The sequence below is a fragment of the Macrobrachium nipponense genome, chromosome 15 (assembly GCF_015104395.2).
Source record: "Macrobrachium nipponense isolate FS-2020 chromosome 15, ASM1510439v2, whole genome shotgun sequence".
NCBI lineage: Eukaryota > Metazoa > Arthropoda > Malacostraca > Decapoda > Palaemonidae > Macrobrachium > Macrobrachium nipponense.
The window spans coordinates 79780292-79807496 of NC_087208.1; the positions used below are offsets into that span (position 1 = coordinate 79780292).

The 27205-nt window shown below is 39.5% G+C and overlaps 1 protein-coding gene across 1 annotated transcript in view; it reads left to right on the top strand.

The window, feature by feature from the left end:
* Positions 1 to 27205, top strand: part of LOC135226728 (FK506-binding protein 15-like) — a 194941-nt gene that overhangs the window by 93133 nt on the left and 74603 nt on the right. The window contains 2 exon segments of the mRNA XM_064266437.1: positions 5564 to 5720; positions 17379 to 17521. Of these exon segments, the coding sequence (XP_064122507.1) occupies positions 5564 to 5720; positions 17379 to 17521 (300 nt within the window).

The window sequence follows — 27205 nt, forward strand, 5'->3', positions numbered from 1 at the left end:
TGCAGCGATACGTAATCACAAAGTACAAATCCTTTTCCCGGACCATCCTCAAAATTTTACGACTCTTCAACTGCAAGATCAATATGGTGAAATATATTATATAGTCATACTTATTGTTGAAATTCACAAGTTGAACTGCAAAACATTAGATTTTGATTGTTATGTACATATATTTTTTGTGTTTTACAGAATGTTTGTTTTGAAAATAATAGCTATTAGTGAACATATGATATTAATTGTCCCACTATTTTATTATAGGTGATCTTAATTATCTCACATTCATGTAACAGTATTATATTAATATTTATTTAAATAAACAGTAATTAATAAATAACAATGATGAAAAACATAAAGGGAAAAATTTTTTTTCTTTTTTTCTGCAGTAGTGATGTTTGTTTGATTATGCATCTGACCTCACATTTCCGAAATTGAAAAATTCCAAAAACCAAACATTGGAATGTGTGTGTATACACTTTTTTAAACACGCACACAATGTCTACACATTTACTGATACTCGTTGGTGAAAGACTCAAATTACAGTATTTATTTCTGAGAGAGAGAGAGAGAGAGACGAGAGAGGAGAGGGAGAGAGAGAGAGAGAGAGAGAGAGAGAATGATTTAGGACTCCAAGGCGTGTTATTTTTACAATTATTTTATTATCTTGGTATTCTTTTTTAATCTTGAGATCTTCTATTCAATTCTCGAGATCAGTAAGAAAATTACCGTAACTTCACTAGCAGCAGCACACATCTGAACGACTCGGCCATTAGCACGCTAAACCACCAACCTTATGAACTGACCTCGGAAAAGGAACTCGCATGATACATGAGATACATGACAAAACCACTGTTTATTGGTGAAAATTTTGGGGTCGCATGATATGCGAGATCGCACGTTACTCGAGTATATACGGTATATAATATATATATGATATATATATAATATATAGCTATATATATATATTGCAGATTTCATCTACTTTTGCCAAGTCAGGCTACTCTCAGTTTCGGCAGAAAGATTATCACTTAGCCTTATCACAAATATTCAAATTGTAGGAGATAAACCTCTCCACCTCAGTGGAGTAGTTCATCCTAATTAGAAGCTTTGAACTGTCTTGCTCTCCTCTGACGCTCCAACCCCCAAGTGTGGTACATCTCTAGTGCTGCAAAGCCTTACCACATCACCCTCTGAGCCTCTGTTCTGTGCTTTGGACAGAGACCTCATGATCAAGACTGTTTTCTCTTAGCTTTGGCTGTGGGAAAAATGATGGGTGAGTTGCATGACCTGTCCTGTCTCATTTGGTGCTTAGAGGGGTGGGTTTGTCATTCTCTCTTGTTTCCTAGTTTCCAGACTAGAGATTTGAGAGTTTCTGAATCAAATCCCTTGGAGACTTTGTTGGTGGTGACCTAGATAAGTTACTTTTTTGCTGGTTTGCACTTTGAAGTACTATTTGAAAAGGACGAGCCTAGTACCAGTTACTAGGATCCTTTTCCCTCTTTCCCTTCTCTTTTATTAAGGGGAGCCAAGGCTGTGGTAGAGCTTATTCTGTACCCATTTTAGATAGTAGCCAGACTTAAGCTGCCTTTGAATTTGAAGCCCTCTATGAAAGATGTGTTCCTCCAAAATTTTTCCTGTCTTGAGTACCCTCCTGAAATGCAGGGTACCCAGGCTCAGGGCCCTATTGCTCTGGTCAGCCATTTCACTAGACCAGTAAGGTTACAGAATTGGTTGACATCCCCTGCATGCATAGTCAGGAGCATGGCACTACTGGGTGGAAGTCAACTTTAGTCAGATACAGAGATGATGCCCCACCTAAGGAGTAAATCTTTTATGTAAAAGACAGTGGTTTGTATTTATGTAGGAATAAGTGAATTCAAAAGTGATTTTTATTTCTCATAGGTTTCCAGCCAGGGCATTTTATCATTTGAACTAACCTCAATTGCACTGCTCAGTCTCTATTGCTGAAGGAAAAAGTTAGCGGTGAGATGTATGGAGAGTGGGGTATTCTCTTATTCACCCCCATCTTTGCCTGTGCTGATGGATACTATTACATAAAAGGGTCTGTTTTATATAAGTAACTACAGCCATAAGTTTATACTCTATTGGCAGTTCTAAATGAAAAAATTCGCAGTAGCGCGCTTTCGTTTGGGTGTAGGTAATTAGTCCCCATATACATCCAGGGAAAACTAGGTACAACACTGCTGGAAAGCCAATTTGTTTTGGACATGGTGTTGGGCAGCTCTGATTCGAATTTTGCCTGATGGTGTAATGTTTGCCTTTGGTGAAGTATTCATCCGTTTTGGTTTCTTGCTAATCATTGTTAGCTTATTTGGTGTTTACTGGAAGTTTTTACTATTTTTTGACTTGGTATGTCAGATTCTAGCTTTTTTAGTAGTATTAGGTATTGCAGCAAAGGCTGTGTATATATATATAATATATATATATATATATATATATATATATATATATATATATATATATATATATATATATATATATATATTTATATACAGTAGTCCCCCGTATTCGCGGGGGATGCGTACCAGAACCCCCATGAATAGTTAGAACCAGCGAATGTTTTGAACCCCTATAAAAACGATAAAAACAGCATATTTTGTTAGTTAAAACTCAAGAAAAACCACTAAAAATTTTCATACTTGGTTTTTTTAATAGTTTTATCACAAAAATTGCATTTTATGATGAAATTGATAAAAAAAAAAACCAGGAATTTGTGGATATTTCTCATAGAAAAATACCGCGAATGCGCGAATTTTCCACGAATAATGCGGGGAAATGTTCCAGAGAGAAATCCGCGAATGTGTGAGTCCGCGAATCCGGAGAACGCGAATACGGGGGCCCACTGTATATATATACATACATATATATATATATATATAATATATATATATAATATATATATATATATATATATATATATATTATATATATATATATATATATATATATATATATATATATATATATATATATATATATATATTATATATTATATATATATATATATATATATATATATATATATATATATATATATATATATATATATATATATGTATGTATATATATACAGTGGGCCCCCGTATTCGCGTTTCTCCGGATTCGCGTTCTCCGGATTCGCGGACTCACACATTCGCGGATTTCTCTCAGGAACATTTCCCCGCATTATTGCATATATATATATATATATATATATATATATATATATATATATATACATACATACATACATACACATATACACACAAACACACACTTTACCTCCTGCTCCATCACCTGACTCCCTTCCTGCTGATCCCAATGCCATTGCCAGCCTAGAAGCTAGGATGGACCGTAAGTTTGGTCTACTTGCTAAATCTGTAGCCCAAATTGGGTCTTCAGTGAAGGCCCTTATGGATAAGTTAAGTGGTATCAGTGTTGGTGCACTTGCAGTGGTGGGCATGGCTACTCATCCCATTGATTCTCCTGGACAACGGTCAATGTCAAACTTCCCCAAACCAGGGAGGAGGCAAATTGGAGGTCGGTGGAGTTTGACTATGGGTAGTTGCTCCCTCAGCTGAGCCTGTAGTTAGTTCCCAGGACTCAGAGGATCACTGTTGGAAAAGTGTCCAAACGGATTTTCATACCCCGTCATTCAGTTATTCAGAATTGAGTGCTGGCAAGGGATGAGAGCGCTTCTCGACAGGGGCTAGGCCATTGAAAAGGCATTTTCCGTCTGGTGACAGTGCTTCTCTGCATCTTCATAGGTTCCCTAAGGTACAGGAGCATATTCCGCTTCCATCCTGCAGCTTTTGGGATAGTCCCAAACTTGTTAACCCAGTGCCTTCTGTGTTGGAACACCAGTATTTGGAGCCAAAGTGGCCCTCTGTTTTGAAGAAGCATGGTGTGTTGAAGGAATGCCTAGTGTCTGCATGTCTATTGTCCGAGCATGTAGTATCTGAACAGTGTTCAAAGTGTGAGTGCCCAGGGTCCATCCTCCCAGTGTCCGACCGCCCAATGTCTGACCTCCCAGTGCCAGTGCATTCCTGCATGTCCGCGCACTCACCTGTCTCAGATCCTTCCTTGGATCCTATCCAATGGCAGTTGGATAATATTCTGGATCTTTTACAGAAACACCCATCGACTGCTCAAATGGATCCAGACTTAGTTCTTTTGGATATTTCATCGAATGAAGAAGCGGAAGAAGTTGTTAATTAACATTGGTGTATGCTATACTGTTAAAGTACTTCCTTTTCTGCTACCCAACATTCTTTTCTCCCAGGATGCCTTTGTCTCCAGGCCTGGACTTCATGATGAGGCAGTCTGAAGAGTCTGCCAGGCTACTGAAGATGGTTCTTTCCTCATCCTCTAGGAAAGCTTTTGCGAATGTTAACAGCTGTATGGCTGAGAAGAGAGAGCTTGGTAAAGTGGTGTTTAGTGCTCCTCCCGCTTGTTTGACACCTAGGAGGTACTTATCGTACATGACTGGAGAAGCCCCTTTTCTGGAAGTTTCTGTCTCCTCCCATGTGGTCTTTTCCATCCTTATCGACTTGTTGCAATGGTCAGCATTTAGTGTTGCGAAGATCATGTTTACGTCCTAGGAGTTAGACTGCTTTGTCAGGGACATCTTTAAGGTTTTTTAAATTTTTAGCTTTATGGATTGGACCATCGGCACACTAGCAAAGGAGATAGAGGATTGTAATTGCCTTCAGGAGAACTTCTCTGTGGAGTGGTTGGGAGTGTTCTATTGCAGATAAGGCCATCAGGGATGGCTCCCAGATGTTGGCTGCCTTATTGTCCATGGGAGTACTCAAGAAGAGAGAACTGTGGTGCACTTTTGCCTCTAAAGGAGTTACTCCCTCACAAAAGTCTGCTCTTTTGATTGCTCCTATGGATTGTTGATGTGAATCTACTATACGTAGTCTCTAAAAAGAACCTGTCGCTCTTCATGATTCTTCAGTCAGCTTACTAGAAGTCAAAAGCACAAAAAAATTGATTTTCCAGCATTGTTGTACCTACTCTTCCCCGGATGTGGGCGGGGGCTAATTACCACCTATGCCAAAACAGAAGCCTGCTACTGTGAATTTTTGAATTTTCAAATTTTGAACTGCCGATAGAGTAGAAACTCATAGTTATGTAGTTACTTGGTAAGTAAATATAAACCATTATTTTATTATAAAAAAATTTCATGTTTGTACACTTGTGAGAAGTACAAATTACCCTTAGTATTGCTTTCTCAGAGATACAAACCAGAGCCTTATGTCCTATTTCCCACCTTAATTAACCCACTGTGCCCCTGATGCTGAAGTGAGACATGCATAGAGATGACAGGTGAGTAACAGTGTTTCCTCACTCACACCTTTTAACCACCAGTTAACTACTATTTTAATAAGTTTCAGTGACCAATTCCTGCTTGCACTGATGGATACATCTCTATTAAAGGCTCTGGTTTGTATGCATATAAAAATACAGATTACTCAACAAAATTTCTGTGGTAATTTACTCCTCTTTATCAATAGTCACTTCAGGTGGTGTGATTTATAGTCTGTAAACTTCTGTCTTTCAGGATAATACAACAATAATTTTTTACGATGTCATAGTTGAACGTGTCAAGCAGAAGGGTGGTGGTGACCAATCAGGTAGAAGTACTCCACAAGTAGATCTCCAACATCATCATCAAGATATTTCAAGTTCAAATAGAAGCTTGAACATTCTACCAGAAGGTATAAAAACTATCAACAGACATTTGTTCCTGTAAGAATACAAACCTTCATCTTGGTAAAATCTTAATTGTGTAGAAACTTGGTAACAGGGTGGTTAACGAGTGGCAGGCAGATGAGGAGTTGAGGCACTGCACAACTTGATGGTTGCTGCTCTTTCCTGTTTTTTGCACATTGAATGATTGATGAATCAGGGTTGTATTATAACCTGGGTCTGGACTCGTGTAAATATTAATGTCTGATTCTTTTATGAGGAAGGTTGAGTAGGTGTCCTAGGCATTACTGTATGTGTAAAAATTTTATGTATTACTTTGATGTTGACCTTCATTCTTTCCAGGTGAAGAATTAAGGATTAGAGTGGAAGAAAATGCCAACTCTGGCCCCTAAGGAAGGCTAAGGAAGGTTCACTTGGGATTGGATAGTGATCAACCAAGACCCTTTCAGGCTGAAACTTAAGCTGGTTTGATGATGGCTCCAGTAACTCCCATTGTCTCATCTCCCAGTTTGATCTCCCCTGCTTCTGCAGTGATGTCTCCAAGATATCCTCAGGGGACCAAGGAGCTGCTGCAGGTGCTGCAGTCTTTGCTGGGCATTCCAGAAAATATTTACATATTTGTATATCTTCCTTGCGCACTGGCTATGAACAAGAGCTCTTTCCTTGTATCAGTCTCTGTTGAACCTTTTTATTTGGCAGTAGCCTCTCCATCTGGGACCACCATTCTTGTTGTTCTTGCCACCACTGCGGCTTCTGCTGTTGCTTCTTTGGTGGCTCCCACAGTTCATTTTCCTTCAGGAGATGCCTGCCTCGACTTTGTGCTGGGTGAGTTAAGAAGAGCCTATAGAGGCCCGAGGTAATAAGGGTCAAAGAAGCGTTGTAAGCCTTTGTTCTTATTTTTCACCTCTTTATTATCTTTCTCTTAGCCTTTACTTTCTTCTGGTCTTCCCATCTTTAGACCTGCATCTTGGCTGTTGACGTTCCCTTTGTAGGTGATGCTCTTGATTTTTCACACAATTATATTTTCAGTTGGTCTTCAATCAATACCTAGGACTAAAGGTACATTTATCTGCCGACCAGTTCCCTGATGGACTCATAAATGCCAGGAAACTGATAGAACTATGAGGTCAGCTTTCATCAGATATTGCAGACAAAAATGATAGTATTACTGCATTGAATTTCAAAAAGCAAGAGCTCATTTCCGCATGAAAATTAAAAAGGCACGAAAGAAATCTTGGATGATTTTCATATATTCACTAAATTACAAACATCCTTGATGTTAGTTTGGAAAAGAGTTAGAAAAAATAGGAGGAAAATTTACTCCTTTTCAACCTCCAGTTACCATGATCAATGTTAGTGAAGTAGATCTTTCGTTAGTGGCAAATTAGTCTGCTAATCATTTTGCTAATGTTTCAAAGAAAAATGATGACAGACCTTATTCAGCTCAAAGAAGGCTAATGGAATAGATAGAAATTTATTGTATTACATCGAGGAATGAGCAATATGGTTTACTGTTTTACTGTGAGGGACTTTAAATCAGCCTTAGGTATGTGTAGTGTATCAGCTCCTGGACTGGATGATATAACATATTAATGATTAAGCATACCCCAAAAATACCAGGCTTAAAATTAAGCCTCATTAACAGAGAACATGTCTTCATTAAGCTATGGACAATGTTGAAATTACTGCCATTTGTGAAACCAGGGTAAGACTTAAGACAGAGAATTATCGTCCCATTACACTGACATCATGTCTTTGTAAGGTCATGGAAAGAATGATGAATATTTGTTTGATGTGGTACTTGGAATGTGAAAAATGTTTGTTGCCTTCTCAGTGTGGTTTTGAAGTATGCACTCCACAACTGGTGTGTTGGTTTGAGTGGAATCTTCAGTATGTGAAGCTTTTGCTAACTAGCAGCATCATATCATGGCTTTCTTTGATCTTGAGAAGGGTTATGATACAGCTTGGAGATACATGGGGATGTGCATCAGACCCCTGCAAATAGTTAAAAGCCACGAATACTTAGAACTCCCTCTAAAAATGCTTATAGTAACTGCCTATCTTGAAAGTTCAAATACTAATTGCATACCTTAAATAACATCCTACTTCAAATATACCGTAAATTACTATCCTATTACTGTATATTCATCTTAGAGATTATATTATTATTATAATATAATTTCAAAGTCATCTCAAACATTTTACCATTGAAGATATATACTTAGGGTGAGGCGGGTGAATATTGACCAAGGGAGAACACTGACTGAATGCTCTGGTACGATAACTATTTCAAACTGCGCACCGAAACTCACCACCAACGCAGCACCCATCTCAGTGGACAACACATGAACAATAGGTTAATAACGATGGGGGTTGGCTAGGGTTATCATATAAGTTGATTTCAGGTGATTTTTTTTTTTAACCTCGAAAATAAGGGTTGGTGTTCCATCACATCCCAGTCAGTGTTTCCCCATGATATGGGAAAACAGATCCGAGTTCCCAAATATTTTTAAAATGCAAAATATGATACTTGTTCTCTGAGTTCAGGATTTATGAGTATACCATAGGTGGGTTATATTATGTACTTTGTTTTGGGCACAGTTGCACTCTCTCAGGTACAAAATGGAATTTTTATGTAATTTTTTCTACTAATAGGTTGGTGTTCCCCCACCTCACCCTACAGTCAATGAGAGAGAGAGAGAGAGAGAGAGAGAGAGAGAGAGAGAGAGAGAGAGAGAGAGAGAGAGAGAGATATTAACTCTTGGGCTTCCCTTCCACCAATACATATATCAAACTGTCATCTACTCACCCGCCCTCCATTCTTGAAGACTGGGAATCACTATTTCTTTTATTAATCTTCTAAATATTTGTAAACTAGTTATTAGGTAAATGATTTATTTATACATAAACATACGTAAGTAAGAGAGAGAGAGGGAAATTTTATTTTTATTGCTTAATTTTATTAAACTTAATTTTGAAATTAGTGCTGTAAATTATTATTTTATCATAAAGTGTAGTAGTACCCTTAAAGATAGAATTATTTTTATGATGTGAAGTCATTTAGTCTTATTAAACTTCCTAATACAGAATTTAATCAGTATTAATATTTGAAAATTAATAAATATTTTTTGTATCATAAAAATGTATTTAGTCATGAAAATAACATAAAAATGCACTAATTAGTGAGTATTTATCATTGGAAAAATTCCGTGAAAAGGCATATTTCTTGCGAATACATAATTGGTAGATATGGTCCAAAGAAAAATCCGTGAATATGTGAGTGTGCAAATCTCGAGAATGTGAATATGGGCGATTGACTGTATGTATGCCATTCTGAGGGTTCTTTATGAATGTAACCTGAGAGGCAGTTTGCCTCATTTTGTTCGCCTTAGTAATCAATGGATATGTAACTTATGTGCTGAAAGTTGTGTCCCACACTGCATTGGGTGCTGACTTAACTCAGATATTGAGACTACTTATGCAAAGCTTTAGTGTTTTATACTAACTTATGGATGTGAAATATACACCTCATGAAAGTCTAATAGCCTTAAGGGGCATGCCTAAGCTATAAGGCTCCATTATAAAGTAAGTGACACTCTACCTTATGATTGACGGGATTTGCTTAAAATTTTTAACACTTATTCTACAATAGTAACAATATTTCTCTTACTGGGAAATTTAGAAATTCGATCTGTAATTCTAAATTTTTTTTTTTTGCAGTTGAAAAATCATGATGTCACTAGAGAAAATAGGATATTTTAGTGAGTGACAATTCTTTTTATTCCAGTTATTTTAACACCTTTATTTATGTATTTTTACAAGCAATAAAAAAATTGTCCATGAACCAGTCTAAAAATTTATTTTAGTAATAATGCTTCAAGAGCTATTTATTTACACATAAAACAATAAAAAACTGTATACAGTAGGGCCTCGATAATCGTGGGGGATAGGGCCCAGAACCTCCCGTGATAAATAAATACCTGTGTTATCCTGGTACCCCCCTAAAAAACGCTTTAAACTGCCTACTTTAATAATTAACCCACCCAAGACCACTATTTCAATGTTTATAACTGCCTACTTTAGTTCAAGCACCAAATATGTCTTCAACTATCACCTTAAACTAAATTCAAGACAGTTTCAAAGTTATTCTTTCCTATCTTCAATTTCCCCTTCATCAGATCAGCAAACAAAAGTATATTACCTAACAATTCCTTTTTATTTTCATGATTTGGCTGCTGCACCAAACTAAAAGTACATAGTACAGTAGAGCCTCGGTTTTCGACGCTAATTCGTTCCAGAAGGAGCGTCGAAATTCGATTATTTCGAGAACTGAATCAAGTTTTCCCATTAAGAAATAACTGAAAATGGATTAATCCGTTCTTGACCATCAGTATTACCCTAACCTTGCCTTTTCATACAATACATTACATGTAAATTACAACTAAATAAGTTAAAAGTTAAATAAAACATCATGTTAAAAACGTATATAATTTTAAATGTATAATAGTATACAGTATAAAAGAAAACTGGCCTGCGTCCAACCGATTGTTGACCAAGCGCCATAGGCTACCTAGGTAAATAGTAAGTGGAACATAGTGTAGTGGGTAGGCATAAAACGTGTTGCTAACATAATAAAAACATTGAAAAGCAAGTCTAATTATTACAGTAAATTAATAAACTATTAAAATTAAACCCAATTTATATTAATAAAAAACTTAGGGAAAATTTCCCTACAGTAAGTCGGCATTTAAGGATGTAAACAAACCATAGCGCAGCCCTGGTGGTTCATAGCGGGACTATGGTAGTAAACAAACCATATCGTCACTATAAGCCTAGAAACGTTTACATTCGATATTAATTTATGGTAAATCTTATACGAAGTTGACTGCAAGACTGTATACAAAATCGCTTGAAAATTATCTTTCAGTAAATATTATGATACTAACGATTTTGTTTCATAAATGTCCTTGTAAGAAAGGTGCGTCTTTTACGGCAAATTGTCCAATATCAGGGCTGGTTTCAAGCTTATTGGACTTTGACAATCATTATGGTACTGCATAGCACATATATACGTATGTATAAGCAAAAGAATCTTCTTAATTTCTACAATTACTATACCATTACGTACCAGCATCTCTTAAGTTTAATATCAAGCTAACCTCTTTTTTACGAGGACGCTTATAAACCAAGCATAGAGATTGCGTTCGTTACCGCGCACGCGTTACATATGTAAACTGTGTCACTACCAGATCTCACGTAAACATTGACGTCTTTTTACAGTAGACAAAAGAATCGTCTTAATTTCTATAATTATCCTATACCATAGCGGCTTCTCTGATTTAAGCTAAGGCTAACCTCCTCTTTACCAGCAAGCTAGGATGAGAGAGAAGAGAGCGAGAGAGAGAGAGGATGAGAGAGAGAGGAGAGAGAGAGAGAGAGAGAGAGAGAGAGCATTAAATAAGAAATAAATAAATAAAAATAAATGAATAAATAAAAATAAATAAATAAAGAGAGAGAGAGAGAGAGAGAGTGTGTGTTATCAAAGCTTAAGATTGCGTTCGCTACCGAACGGCACACGTTACGTATGTAACAGTGGTTTCACTACCAAATCTCACATGTAAACAATGACGTATTTTTACAGTAGACATAAAAGAATCTACTTAATTTCTATAATTAATGTATACCGCAGCGGCTTCTGAGTTAAGCTAAGGCTAACCTCTTCTTTACCGGCAAGCTTAAAAAGCTTAGATTGTGTTGCTACCGAACCGAACATGTTACGTATGTAACTGGTTTCACTACCAAATCTTACACGTAAACTGACGTATTACAGTACGACATAAAAGATTCGTCTTAATTTCTTAATTACTACGCACTTAATATGGCATAGTGGCTTCTCTGATTTAAGCTATGGCTAACTTCTTCTTTACCAGCAAGCTTAACAAAGCTTAAAGATTGCATTCGCTACCGAAAGGCACATGTAACCTACGTACGTAACATTGCCTTCACTCTAAACCTAACACTTAAATACGTATTGCATTTGCTACTGAAACGCGCGCCTCAAGTGTGAGCATGGTTTTAGAATGGGTCTACGCTTGAAAAAAAATCAAGCAAGAGTGCTTGATTAAATCTTTTTTTTTTTTCGCTCATCACTTTCATGCAGAGGAGAGGATAGACGAAACTTATGGTTTATTTTGGAGTTGGAAATGATGGAAACATTTTGAAGCAGGAAAACGCGAGATGCCATGTAAACACTTTTCCATTATTTCAGAGATTAACAATAGCAAAAGGTTTGAACATAGAAATCCAGTAGTAATGTTGGGACCCATGATGAATCAAAAGGTAACTGCGTATAGAGTTGATACCACCGAAAAAGCAAACGCAATGCGCGCAAGGTGTACGAGACACGACACATGTTTGAATGTTTGAAAACAATAGCTGCGGACTTTAAACAATGCAGAGTGGCGTCACCAGTGTTACCAACCGTTTTGCTAAATTATGCTAGTCGGTCCAAGCAAGAATTTATGCCAAATATGGTGCAATTTTGTGCCAGAATTATGCTATTAATCTATCATTATCTCTTTCTTTCTTAATACATTGAGCTAAAAACGATGATGTAATGGAAATTTAAAACATTTATATATTAGGTGAAATGATAGTACAAAGTGACAAACAGACAATATTATAACTAATAATTTGTTGATCTTTCCATGTTTAGCAAACTCGAATAAAACACCATTTTTCTTTAATAGATCACATACGCAATCACTAGTATACTATTTGACAAATGTGTGAAGATCACACATACAAATGTGAAGAAAAACATACAAATTTTACTTATTACTGCATCATTATCATGCCACTGAGAACCATTTTTCTTTAACAGGTCACATACACAATTAATAAATACTTGAAAATGTGTGAGAATTACTTCAAATATAACATTTTGATATTTACTGAAAAATTAAAACTAAAAAAAAAGGTAAACAAACAAACCAGTCTCTACTCAAGAAGAAAAACATACAAACTTATTACTTGATCATTATCATGCCACTGAAACACCATTTTTCTTTAATAGATCACATACACAATGAATAAATACTTGAAAACAAAAGTGTGTGAAAATCACTTCAGACATAATCAAAATTTTGATAACTACTGAAAAAATAAAACTTAACTTAAAAAAGGAAAAAAATTAATTCTTTACTCACGAAGAAAAAACATTATTTTCACTTTACTGATCGTTTGTCATGTCACTGTGGGTATTTATTTATATTCACAAAATTTAACATTCCTTAGTTGGGTTCAAACTTAGTAATTAACTCATTTGTTAGTGCTGCTTTTGAGGCAATTTCACTATGAAGATACATATATTCACTATAGCTGTGTATGAAATTGAGGAATTTTCTGCATTTTATTTAAAATTTTAGTGAAAATACATACTAAAATTGTACCAGAACCCTAAGTGTGAAAGAAATTATGCTAAGCTTCAATTCTTGGGTCAAATTATGCTAAAAAAAACATGAAATTGTGCTACATTTGGTAGCACTGGATGACGCCCACTAGCGGCGGTTGGCGGAAACAGTTTTGTTTACAAACATCATATGGTCGGGGGTCGGAAACTGGTTTTTTGGTTGAAAACAGATACAAAGTTTATTGGAAATTTAGTGGCGAAATCCAATTATGTCGAGTTCTAATACGGTTGTGAACCGGGGCTCTACTGTATATCTATTTTGTGAATTAACATATTTATGACAAAAAACATATCTATTTTGTGAATGAACATGTTTATGATAAAAAACATGATTTACTGTAAAGATTACAGCACCCAACTATAATATTAATGTATAAACAGCAAAATACAGCAATAAAAATCTATTTTGGTCTTTTGTTTACGTTTAGAATCAGCTGATGGATGTTTATTACCGAAAGAATTATTTTGGAAATCAATTAGTTGCTAAAAGAAACAAATTTATTAATGGAATTATTATTATTTTTAACTTTGTACATAATAGTTTATGATATTAGATACAGTAATTCAATATTTATTGAGAGAGAGAGAGAGAGAGAGAGAGAGAGGCAGAGAGTTGGAGATGGTGAGAGAGAGAGAGAGAGACGAGAGAGAGAGAGAGAGAGAGAGAGGAGAGAGGAGAGAGAGAAGCAGCTAAGGACAAGAGCTTAGCTCGAGAATAACATAATGAAATTTGTATCTTAAATATTTTTGTGGTGATAAGAAATGAAACATGGATAGTGTTAAGATATTCTCTTGTATACTGTTATAATGTGATAATCATTGAGTCAACTATAAAAGTTGTATTGAAGCACAGTTTCATAAATCACAGAAAGAATAAAAATATGGCAACACATGTACCTACAAATGGCGGGGACCATTTTGTTCTTTTATTACGAAATAATAATGATCAGTTATTATTAGTTTTTTTGTGTTTTTTTCTGTAGAGAGAAGAGAGAGAAAGAGACTTTTGGAGAAGAGAAAGAATGATGAGAAGGAACCGGATAAGAGGAGAGAGAGAGAGATTTTGCCTATTTACATTCATAGTATTTGAAAATTTGTAAATGAGTGTATCCTAAAAATGCATTTAGTCATGCAAAGAAGAAGAAAACACAATAATTAGTGAATCTTGCTCTATGATAAAATTCGCGATTTAGTTAATTTTCCGGGATATACGTAGTATTTGGGCTCCACAAAAAAAGTAAGTAAAGTGATTTATGACAGAATTTAGAGGATACTTACGTAAAAATACATCGGTAGTTTGTAGAACGGTGTAACCACTATCACATTGTGTAAAAATAGTATGTACGGCGGTCATACGTATTTTTTCGTTAATGAATATACATTTATGATACAAAAATACTTACTGTACTGGCTAGAGTAACATACTGTAATATTAATGTATGTAATCACATCAAAATAAAGTAATCATTGCACTCTGTTAACATGTAAAGTGTATTTTTGTCTTTTGAAAAATGTACCCCAAGGAATTATTCCTTGAAGAGGCTTTTTATTATGAAGATATGCCAATAATATATAAGACATGCATTTTATTATGAGTATATGACAATAATATATAAGGTAAAAATGGTTTTATTACGTTTTCGCTTCGTTGCCGATCGCAAACAACAATATAATAATCTATGACAATTATCGTTTGTATGACTGCAGTGACTCTACATCCATCGATGCAATACTGTCTACGGGGGCGTAGATCTTGAACATGTTTACAGGGACCCCTCCACTGACCCACTGAACATCTCCGATCATGCCCTTTGCTCTCTGCTGGAAATTTGCACCAAGAAGGCGCCCCTCCATTAATTACCATGGCCATATGTACATGCAAATTGATGGTGTCACAATGGGATGCCCCTTCGGGGTCCTGTTTGTGAACTTTTATGTGGGCATAGTGGAGGAGCGTGTCTATAGGAGCATCAGGAAGCCTTTTATATACGTAAGATATATAGATGACACCTTCATCCAAGCAGGAACGATGGAGGAGATCGAGGAGATATGACAAGCCTTTCACACCCACAGCTGTCTACGTTTTACCATCGTGCATATCTGTGATGGCCGCCTTCTCTTCCTGGACGTCCTGGTTGAATAGAAGGAGGGTTTGTTCACCACGAGGGTCTACATGAAGCTTATGAATTTGGAAGTGTGAACGGTGAGAGCAAATGCCCTGAGCATTATTAGGACACCACCATCAGTGCCTACGTCAGGAGAGCTCTCTCCCATTGTTTGACATGGACAGATACCCATAAGGAGATGGAACATGCAGCCCAAGTCCTAGTGAACAATGGACACACAGCACCAACTGCAGCATCCAGGATGTCTTTAGGAAGAGCATGGAGAAATGGTACCTACAGGAACCCCGCAAAAGATTAACTTTTTCAACAAGTGAACCTTCCATTGGCGATATAAAGAAGAAGAGCGACTCCTACGGGAAGTAATCGAGAACCATGTTTCCCCAACCGATAACAGCAAGTAGATCAACTTGATCATATTCTGCAAATGTAAGAAGACATGCAGCCCTATCATAAAGAATAACCCTGCACTGCCACAGGATCCCCTGAAGAAGACAAACGTCATCTACAGATATACGTGCCTCATCCGAGGAAGCCTCGGAACTTACGTTGGGATGATGTCAATGCTTCTCTCCAAAGAGGATCTCCTTTCATGTGCAGGAAGGAACAATATTCAGTCATGCAAGAAATGCTCATGATAAAAGAATCCGCTGCTGCAACATCATCGATAACTTCAAGCTTATCGACCAAGCATTCGATCTACATCTGTGAATCTTAGAAGTGCTGCACATCAGGAGGGAGAAGCACAGTATGATTGTCACACAGGAGACCCTTCTCCCCACCTCCATCAGGGAGCAGCAGACAACGCCCCCCAATGACCATTGCACCAGAGGGATCCTGAGGATGATAGAAGTGTTAGCTCTCATCCTGAGGATGTCCCTAGTAACCCTGAGGGTGAGCAAAGCACAGGCTCTCACCCTGAGGATGACCTAGCAGCACGCACTTCAAGACCTCCACCATCGCCGACAAGAATGAGGCTCCGCCCACGAAGAGGATAGCCACAAGCAGTGCCCAATGAAAAATGGGGTACGTACCAGACTTCTCAAGCCATTTGAATGCAATAAATAGTGCAAAGCAGCTCATTGCACTCAACGATCCTGTCCCGATGATGGCCGAAATGAGGTGGCTGAAACATGTAGACATCCTTTAATAGAAACCAGAAAAGAAAGAAACTTAAGAAATACCGGATTGACCCCTGACGACTATGGCCTGTTCCCAACCTACGAGACACACCTGATTACCTGATGCCGACCCTCGGCCTGTCCCTGATCCCCCACCGCCATTGATAACACCAGCTGTTGATGACCTACAGCATGATGAACATTGGACAGCTGCTTAGAAATACCAGTGTGCCAGAAAGTCAAATCATTAGAAGAATGAGAGAACTTCGTATGAAATGAATTCTGTAAATTCTGCCATTTTCTTTGATAAAACATCATTATTATTATTTTATTATTATTATTATTATTATTATTATTATTATTTTAGTATTATTATTATTATATTATTATTATTATTATTATTATTATTATTATTATTATTATTATTATTATTATTATTATTATAATTATTATATTATTATTATTATTATTTTATATTATTATTATTAATTATTATTATTCTTATTATTATTAATTATTATTATAAAATTTTTTTTATTATTATTATTATTATTATTATTATTATTATTATATATTATAATTATTATTATAATGATACTAATAATATAAGATCTTTGAGCCCATGGCATTGCTTTTAATATTTTTTGCTTTTTTATATGTATGGTACTGTACTGTATTGAAATTCTGCATGAGAAAGATGTGAAAAACACTGTAGTGGTAGTGCAGTGAATATTGCTCACAGCATAAACTTACATGTAGCTACAGTGGAAGCCATTGATCCTCAAGAAATTGTTCTTAGGAATTATCTTTTCCAGTGTTTGATAATGGTTTTTGAAATGTTTTTCATGCTTCAAGAATTTTATAAATTTTACAAATGTTCTTTAATTTTGTAATGTTGAATATTGATAGAGGAGTTGTTTTTTTCAAATTAACCATTCAAGTTTTTTACAGATACTGAAAACAGAATTGATAATGAAAATGCTCCACATTCTAAAGCAGCCATAGTATCACGGATGGCACGTATGGGACATGCTCTGCTCCCATCAGGGTTGGTAAATTCCAGGCATCCTCCAACTGATTCTGAAAGTGAAGTGGTAAGGTTTTTTTATTTTTTTTTTATTGCATTCAGTTCAACTAAATTGCATTTTGAGTCTTAATTTTTGAATTTCATATTATTAGAATTTTATTATAGAATTTTTGTCATCTAAGTTTGCGAATCAAGTACTTGGCATAAATTAGCTCACTCTCCATATATTTTGCATTATTAATGACTTTTTTTCTCCAGCCAAAATTTGAATGAATTTTGGGTTTCCTTATATTTTATTTTGGTACACACTTGACATTGGGCAGTCTGGAAGCTCCCTACCCAGTCATAAAAAAATTTTAAGTTTCCACTGATTGTCAATGCAAAGTAACAGAAGACAAACCTGGTAGAGAGAGAGAGAGAGAGAGAGAGAGAGAGAGAGAGAGAGAGAGAGAGAGAATTAGCAGTAAACAGCTTCCCAAAATTCATTTGCCCTCATAGGTACTAGCTGCTGGAACAGTAAATGATATGATTGATAATAATAATAACAATAAACTTTATTTTCAGCTCAAGACCTTATACGTACATGGAGTATACAAAGTACAGACAGTAAAATACACAATCTTGATACATGAGATAACATGAAAAAACTAATTTCTGGGCTCAGTTTGTGTCGCTGCGCGAAATAATCCTTTAGTTCATTATTTCTTAGGTAAATGAGCTAACAAATACCAGAGAATAAACAAAATAAAGAAGAGGTCAGTATAACTGACTCGCTCACCCAAATAAAAAGAAAGGGTGTCGGTATGGTAACTAGGGCGAGTGAGACCACTACACGAATTCTTGCCATTTAGAAATTTCCCACAACAAACTCCCTCAAGGAGAGAGCCGACCCACAGAGCGGGGCGGCAACTACTACTACTGCAACCCACGCCAAGCCGACTGCCGCGCCTCTGGTGGCCATCCTTTTCGTTAGCAGTCCTAGAGACCCTCGTGTTTCTTTTTGCTCTTGATTTTGTGTTGTGTTTGCGTGAATTATCGCTACCACGGAACGTTCAGCTATTGCAGCGGCTAAGTTGAGTATTCCGCAAGGTTTGGATTTAGTTTTGTTCCATCCAGGTGCCTGTATTTGCCGTTTTTTAGGTATAAATACAGGTTCCCGGTCTGGAGCATGGCGGCATTGTTCTGCCTCAAGGCGGTTTGGTTCTCGGTCTCCCATACCTGGAACCTTTCCCTTATTTTTAACGTGCGTCTCTAGTCCTTTTTATTATTATATTGTTAGGGGATTTAGCCTACCCTGGTTTTAGGTCATGCATGCATGTCTCTCTACCTTACGTAGGCATTCAGTTTTTTCATGTCCAGACCCTAGCCATCGCTCTTCGTATCGGCTCAGGCTAGCTTTCAGTGGTAGACTTTCTTTCGGGTTAGTCGTACACTCCTGGATATTTTTTCTCTTTCTGTAATTTTATTTTCCCCTACTTTTATTTTTTGTATATTGTGTTTTGGTTAGCCTAGGGCGTCTCGTCTGTTCGCTTAGCCTAGGTATCAGTGGTCCCATGGTCCTCTTTTCAGTTTTGTTGCATCCTTATTATCAGTTTTGTTGCATCACGTTTGTTGCATCTTTCTGATCAGTTTGGTTGCATTATCCTAGGCTACCGATTTAGTCAGTTGTGTTGTGTTATTGTACCTTGGTCACCTCGTGATAGCGGTACAGCCAGACGCCCTCCAGTCGCCTTCGCCTTGCTCTCGCCATAGAGTAGGGGGGAGGGAGGTTTGTCCTTGCTCGCTCCATCCGGGCCTGACTCCCTCTCTCCCTACGCGGAGGGAGTAGGGGAGTCTGGACAGACGCTTGGCTGGGAGTGACCTTGCCCTCCTGGTTTTTACGGTGGTGCTTCGCTGTAGCTGTGACAAGAAGTTCGGGGGGTTGCCCCTCCCCCCGCCTTTGTTGCTCCGGCGCTCCGCTGTATGCTCGGGAACTGTTTTCGCCCCTCCTCGCTTCCCTCCCCCATGACGACGGATCTCTGTTCTCTTTCCCGGAGCCCCATCGATTACAGGGGGGAGGTACGGTAGCCCCGCCTGCCGGCGGAGTGTATGCGTTTTCAGTTGGTCACTTTTTGCTTTCCACTGTTCCTTCTCTCCGGCGAGTGCCCTAGGCATTTCGCCGGCGGAGTCGGACAGCGCCGCGTTTCGGAGTCGTTCTCCGGATGTAGTTTAACTGTTTTATGCTTAAGTTAATTATAAGTTATTTATAAGTTACCTTAAGCTGGGTTCCTCCCCTGACCTTGGTGTTTTTCATTCTCCGGCATACGCCGGAGTCTTCAATTTTATGCCTTTTAAGGTGATAGGGGAGGGGTTATGCCCGAAAATTTATCATTCTCCGGCATGCAACGGAGTACTAGAGTAGCCCTGTGAGTGTTATATCGATACTCATATATCCTTCCACTTACAGACTACCAACTGTGAGCACCAGGGGTGCAACGCTGTGCTCCAGGACCCCTGCGGGCATGAGGTCTGCAGGTCTCATGCTCCGTGTTCAACTACTCACGGAAGTTTGCAGGTCTGGTTCCACGAGACGTGTACGATCTGCTACGATCTTGTGAGTCAGTTTTTGGACGGGGTAAGTATTTTTCCATCAGCATAGTCATAAGATATGAATTCTGAGATGTATATATTAAGCTTAAGTTTTCTCTAATATTATGGAATATATGCTGATATTGTCTAGACTTAAGCTTATTTTATTCTAAGGTTGAATCTCAACCTTAGCCTAAAATCTAATAGACACCCTCTCTTCCAGGCTGCCGTGGTCAGAGAGACTGCTCTTGCAACCTTGAGAGCTTGGGTCGGCGGCTTCGGGAAGAACGCCGCCAAGGGACAGCCCTACCCTACATCCTAGAGAAGAGGATGGCTGTCCTGCTGTTTCCCGGCGGCAAGTCGACGGGGTACGTCGACCCTACGGAGGCAGCCTCGACGATGACGGCGATCCAACGACAGGTCGCCCAATGTATGAAGGAACCAGGCCAGGATATTTCGGCGGAGGTCGCCACTTTGGATTTGAAGGTAGAGCCTATGGTAGGCGTAGATGATTTGTTGGTCGAGGTAGGTACGTTGGACGCTCAAGGGGTTTTCCTTGGGCACCACTGGTATCTTTCTTCTCCTGCCTACTTCTGCTGCTTCCTTCTAGGGCTTTACGGGAACGGAGCTCTCGTATGGTACGCCCGGCGCTTCTGTGGTTCCCAAAGTGAAGGGTCACAGAGCGCAGAAAACTTTGACTAAGACGTCGTTGTCTAAAAAGACTTCTTCGGCGTCTTCCTCTCGTAAGTCTTCGGCTTCCAATCCCGGAGCAGAGAAGGGTAAGACATCTGCTTTGGGCTCTAGAGCCTCGAAGAGTAAGTCCTCCAAGGAGAGATCCCGTACTCCGGCGGAGTCAGTGGTCTCTCCTTCCCCTACGGTACCTCTGGTGAGTTACCCATCTACTTCGACATCAGTTCCCAGCTTTGATCCCAACGCTTTCTCCGCTGGGATGATGCAACAGATGGGAGACTTAGTAGGGTCCCTGAGGACGAGTATGGAGCAGATGTTCTCTCAGTTGTCAGACAGGATTGCCACACAAGAAAATCTCATGTCTGGCTTCAACCAAGCTCCTCAAGCTGCCTCTCCGGCACCTGGCGCAGGCCTACTCCAGCTTCCTCCTCATGATTCCCTCCCTCCATTCTCCATGAACAATCCCTGGAGAGTAGCTTCCTACGCTCCTATCCAGGACGGGTTCATTTCTATCCCGGAGTGTGGTACTCGAAGAATCGAAGACTTCGAGTTTTACCCGGAGAATCTTCAACCTCCGTTCATTGGCTACGCCAGGCTGACGGAGGCTGCTATGAATAGGGAGGATAAGGTTCCTAAGGAGACAGTGCTGTACTCCAGGGACCAGGCTCAGAGGGAATGGCTCCTGTGTTTGGATGAAATGGACTGTTCCAACACCAGAATCCAGGCATTCAAGAGTCCTTTCACCATCTTTACGATGGAGGAAGAGACTCCTCTTCCTTTCTTGACCAAGATCGCCAGCGTTACCATCCCGGCTGGCTTAAAAGGAGAGCCCTTGCCGCAGTTGAGAGAGGCGGACTCCACATCACCCTTACTTCCTTCGCTTGGTGATTTGTGGGAAGACCTACCGAACACCTTTTCGGTAGGCAAACTTAAGCCGGACTGTGCGATGGACCAGTTCGGCGAGAAGCTTCCGAGACTCCCCGATAGCCTCATTCAGTCCGAGTTTGAGGCTAGAACTAGGCTGGCCAGGTCTCTTAACACCATGGCGATGACTGAAGTAGCGGCCCTATCATATGCTTCGGAGCCGCTATTCAAGCTTTTGACCAAAATCACAGACTTGTACAGTCCAATCGGACTTGTACGAGTTTGTGGTTGCTAGGGTCAACTGCCGGAAGCATGTCCTTCAGGAAGCAACTATTCGGCATGAGCCGAATAAGTTGCTCTCCTCCAGCATTTGGGGGGCAGACCTCTTCCCAGAAGCTATGGTAAAAGAGGTTCAGAACGAGGCCACGAGGCTCAATCAGAGCCTCAAAGACCGTTGGGGCCTCTCCGCCAAAAGACGTCAAGACCCTTCGTCAACAGGCAAGAAACTAAAGAAGGCCAAAAGGTTTCAGCCTTACCAAAAGAAGCCTCAGCACTTCAGTCAGGCTGTGTCTGCGGTGCCAGTTGTTCAGCCAGGACAGCCTTCCACTTCGAAAACTCAGGCTCAGCCTATCTACCTGATTTCCCCACAATCTCAACCTTCCACGTCCTATGCTGTCTCCCCGGGCATTTAACCAGATGTTCTAGCCAGGCCTTTCAACACTTCGATCCCGTTTCGCCCAGGAAGTAGAGTAGAGGAGGCCTTTCGGCCAGAGAGGATCAGGAAGTGGTTGCTCAACAGGGGAAAGCAGTGAGATCTCCAAGGTAGGAGGGAGACTGTTTCTCTTCCGGCATCGGTGGGGATTCAGCAAGTGGGCACAAAGTATTGTGTCGAAAGGCATGGGTGGAGTTGGATCGGAGGCCCCCCTCCACCCAGACCATTCCTTCAACTTCCATCGAAGGAATTGACAGAGTATGCGGAGGAACTCCTTCAGAAAGGAGCAATAGCGAGAGTCAAGCGGTTAAAGTTTCAAGGTCGCTTATTCAGCGTGCCAAAGAAAGGCTCATTAAAAAGAAGGGTAATCTTAGACTTGTCCCAGTTAAACTTAGCCATTCGCTGCGACAAGTTCAAAATGCTGACTATCCCGCAGGTGCGGACCTTACTTCCCCGTGGGGCCGTCACCACCTCTATCGATCTTACAAACGCATACTATCATATCCCTATTGCAAGACACTTTCGCCTTACCTAGGCTTTAAGCTGGGAGACCAAGCGTTCTCGTTCAAGGTAGTTCCCTTCGGTCTGAACGTAGCCCCCAGGGTATTCACGAAGATAGCGGAAGTAGTGGTTCAACAACTAAGGTCTCAAGGGATAATGGTAGTAGCGTACCTCGACGACTGGTTGATTTGGGCACCAACAGTCGAGGAATGCCGCAAAGCCACAAAGAAAGTTCATTCAGTTCCTGGAATATCTGGGGTCCAGATAAACAGGACAAAGTCAAGACTCACTCCGGAGTCCCGTTTTCAATGGCTGGGCATTCAATGGGATTTATCCTCTCTCACTCTGTCAATTCCGGTAGCCAAAAGGAAGGAAATAGCGAAGTCAGTGAAGCAATTTCTAAGGTACAAATATGCTTCAAGGAGAAACCAGGAAAGAATCCTAGGTTCCCTTCAGTTTGCCTCAGTGACAAACATCTTGATGAAAGCCAAACTGAAAGACTTAACCAGGATCTGGCGCTCAAGAGCAAATGTCAGATCCAGAGACAAGTTGTCAACAATACCGCAAATTCTCCGAAATTGTCTGCGTCCTTGGACAAAGATGAAGAATCTGTCCATGTCAGTGCCTCTTCAATTCCCTCCTCCGGGAATCACTATCCACACAGACGCTTCATTAACGGCTTGGGGAGGGGGAATATTCTCCAGTTCAAGAAAGTTCAAGGAACTTGGTCACCTCAATTTCCGCCAGCTCCAGAAGAACATAAATGTATTTGAAGCAATGGCAGTGTTCCTAACTCTGAAGAGGCTCCTCCCACCAAAGAACTCTCATGTAAAGTTAGTTCTGGACGGCGCAGTAGTAGTTCACTGCATAAACAGGGGAGGCTCCAAGTCAAGACACCTGAATCATGTCATGGTAGCCATCTTTTCCCTGGCGGACAAGTTCAGTTGGCACCTCTCCTCCACCCATCTGGCCGGAGTGAGGAATGTTATAGCAGACGCTCTATCCCGGTCAGTCCCGCTGGAGTCGGAATGGTCGCTGGACAACAGTTCGTTCCAATGGATACACCGGAGGGTACCAGGTCTACAAGTAGATATGTTTGCCTCTCAAGCGAACCACAAACTTCCTTGTTATATGGCTCCCAACCTGGAACCTCTGGCCTATGCCACAGACGTTCTATCCATAGATTGGAACAACTGGGAAAAGATTTACATCTTTCCTCCGGTGAATCTTCTCCTGAAAGTTCTGAGCAAACTCAGGACTTTCAATGGTCAGGTAGCTGTAGTAGCACCAGACTGGCCGAAGAGCAATTGGTACCCTGCTGCTGGAATTGGGTCTTCGTCCCCTCGGATTCCCAATCCAGACTCTCCCAGTCGGTACAAATGAAGTCTGTGTTCGCTTCCTCAGGAATTCTCAAAGCCCTAACTTTATGGACTTCATGAAGTTTGCGGCCAAGAGGGATGCAAATATAGATCCACAAAATATCCTCTTCTTAGAATCAGATAAAAGGGATTCAACTTTGAGGCAGTATGATGCTGCAGTTAAAAAGTTGGCATCTTTCCTGAGAGAATCGGACATTAGAATCATGATAGTCAATTCAGCTATATCCTTTTTCAGATCCTTATTTGAAAAAGGGTTCGCAGCTAGCACTATTACGACAGACAAGTCAGCCTTGAAGAAGATCTTTCAGTTGGGTTTTAATATAGACTTAACAGACTCCTACTTTTCGTCTATTCCCAAGTCTTGTGCTAGACTTAGACCTTCCGTAAGGCCTACTTCAGTGTCATGGTTTCTGAATGATGTTCTAAAACTGGCTTCAGATACAGATAATATGACATGTTCATTCATAATGCTCTTAAGAAAAACATTATATTTATTAAGCTTGGCTTCAGGAGCTAGAATTCAGAACTGTCGGCGCTATCCAGAGATTCGGGGTCATGTGAGAATTTCTCCCCTCAGGAGAAGTTCTGCTTTCTCCAGATCGCAGCTTTTTAGCAAAAAATGAGGATCCTTTGTTGAGGTGGGAACCATGGAAAGTCATTCCCCTTCCCCAAGACCTTTCTCTTTGTCCGGTGATGACCTTGCGAGCCTTTCTGTCTAGGACATCCTCCTCCTCTTCGGGTCCCCTCTTTAGGAGAGAAAAAGGTGGTACCTTATCAATTAAAGGTATAAGGCAACAGATCCTCTACTTTATTAAACAGGCTAACCCTGAATCTTTCCCTAAGGCACACGATGTCAGGGCAGTAGCCACCTCAATTAATTATTTTCAGCATATGAACTTTGATGATTTGAAAAAATATACTGGATGGAAATCGCCGACAGTATTTAAGCGTCACTACTTGAAGTCTTTGGAATCTGAAATTTTCAGCAGTGGCAGCGGGTAACATAGTTTCCCCTGACTCTGCCCAGTAGTATAATGGAAGATCCAGATCTCCTTTCTACCTACCTTACCTAACATTTTGTCTAGCCTACCATATTGCTCTACACTTCATCTCGAGTCTTAGCTGCTCTCATGATTGCTTGGTGGTGTGGTTCCCTTATTTTATGCTAGGGTCACCCACAAATTGTTTGTATATATTATCATTATGAGTGTGGTCCCCTTATTTTTATGCTAGGGTTCCACACTCCCATTTATCAATGGTTTGTTGCCTCATGGCATTGTATTTATGAACTCATTAAGTGTGTTGTTTATGTTATTTTCCCACACACATGTTAATTTACATATTCATACTTGTAACTTGTTTAAATAATTTTGTAAATATTTATAGCTGTAAGTTACATTTATTTTGTTTTCCTTTACTCAGAAATTGTCTGAAGATTCTGTATGAATATTCCAATTTTATTTCAATTATAGTATTTTAGTTAAAAATTTTAGTTTTATTGAGACCCTCTGTGCTTTTCTATCTTGTGCAAATTCTCTGGTATTATTTCGCGCAGCGACACGAACTGAGCCCAGAAAAAGGATTTTGACGTAGGAAAAATCTATTTCTGTGCGATTGGTTCATGTCGCCCAGCGAAATCCCACCTCTTCCCAACCCTTCGAACAAGATTGATTGCTAACTTCAGGATGGCCACCAGAGGCGCGGCAGTAGGCTTGGCGTAGGTTGCAGTAGTAGTAGTTGCCGCCCCGCTCTGTGGGTCGGCTCTCTCCTTGAGGGAGTTTGTTGTGGGAAATTTCTAAATGGCAAGAAGTTTGTGGTAGTGGTCTCACTCGCCCTAGTTACCATACTGACACCCTTCTTTTATTTTGGGTGAGCGAGTCAGTTATACTGACCTCTTCTTTATTTTGTTTATTCTCTGGTATTTGTTAGCTCATTTACCTAAGAAATAATGAACTAAAGGATTATTTTGCTGGGCGACACGAACCAATCGCCCAGAAATAGGTTTTTCCTACGTCAAAATCCTTTAATCGGCAATATCCTCAGAGTTGCTGATGAAGATAGTAATCATAATAATGGTGATACGTAACAGTAGTAATATTGAGAATAGTTAAAAAAAAGCATTAAAGGTTATTATATTAGTGAACAGATTGTATATAATTAAATTCCAGCTACAGACCTTAGGGGGTTACAGTAGTCAGGTCTAGAGGGCTAAATATGAAAATTGAATGTAGGAAAACTCCAAATTGATAATATTCACAGTAATTGAAAAAGAAACCCACAAAATCACTTTGTAACTTGTTTACTTCTAAGCATTTACATTTAGTTTGTTCTGATACGTAATACAAACCCTCGGTCCTTTAACAATAGGAAGGTAACTAGCGGCAGCTGGGACGGTCGTAAGCTCGAACAAGGGGGAGAACGGTAGTTAACAATGGCTTGTCCTGTCCGATCTGCTGGCGCGGAGTCGCGCCGCGCAAGCCCCAGAGGTGAAGAAATCACTTTTGCTTTCGGCCGCGGGTGTGAAGGACGTGTTTCGTCATCGCTCTCTGCCCGTCTTCATCGTCGTAGCTTTGTTTAATGTGTTTCTACTAATGGTTTGTTTGACTTGAAAATGAAACTGTAAGTAGTACACTGTTTTCATTTTCATTACTTAATTATGAATCAACATGGAGCTATCGCCGTAGATGCGGCGATTTCCGCTCTTTTCATGAAATTGACTTGAATTATGTCTCGGTGCCGAGGGCGGGCGCACTCCCGCCGAGTCATGTATTTTGGGCGAAAGTGTGTAATTGAAAGATGTAAGTACTCTTTTTCATTATATTTTTGCCCTGTGCGTTCGTTGCCGAGAGCGTGATTGCGCTCGGCACGAGCCTCTTATTTGTATGAATAGAATGCAATGAAAGTGGATTTGCAATGCAGTATTCTTTTCATTTTCATTTATTAATTGCATCAAATTTAATTTTGGATCAATTTCCGCTCTTACCCAGGAATTAATCCTTACGATTTATTTATTTATGTGAAAGTGAAAATCGCAAGT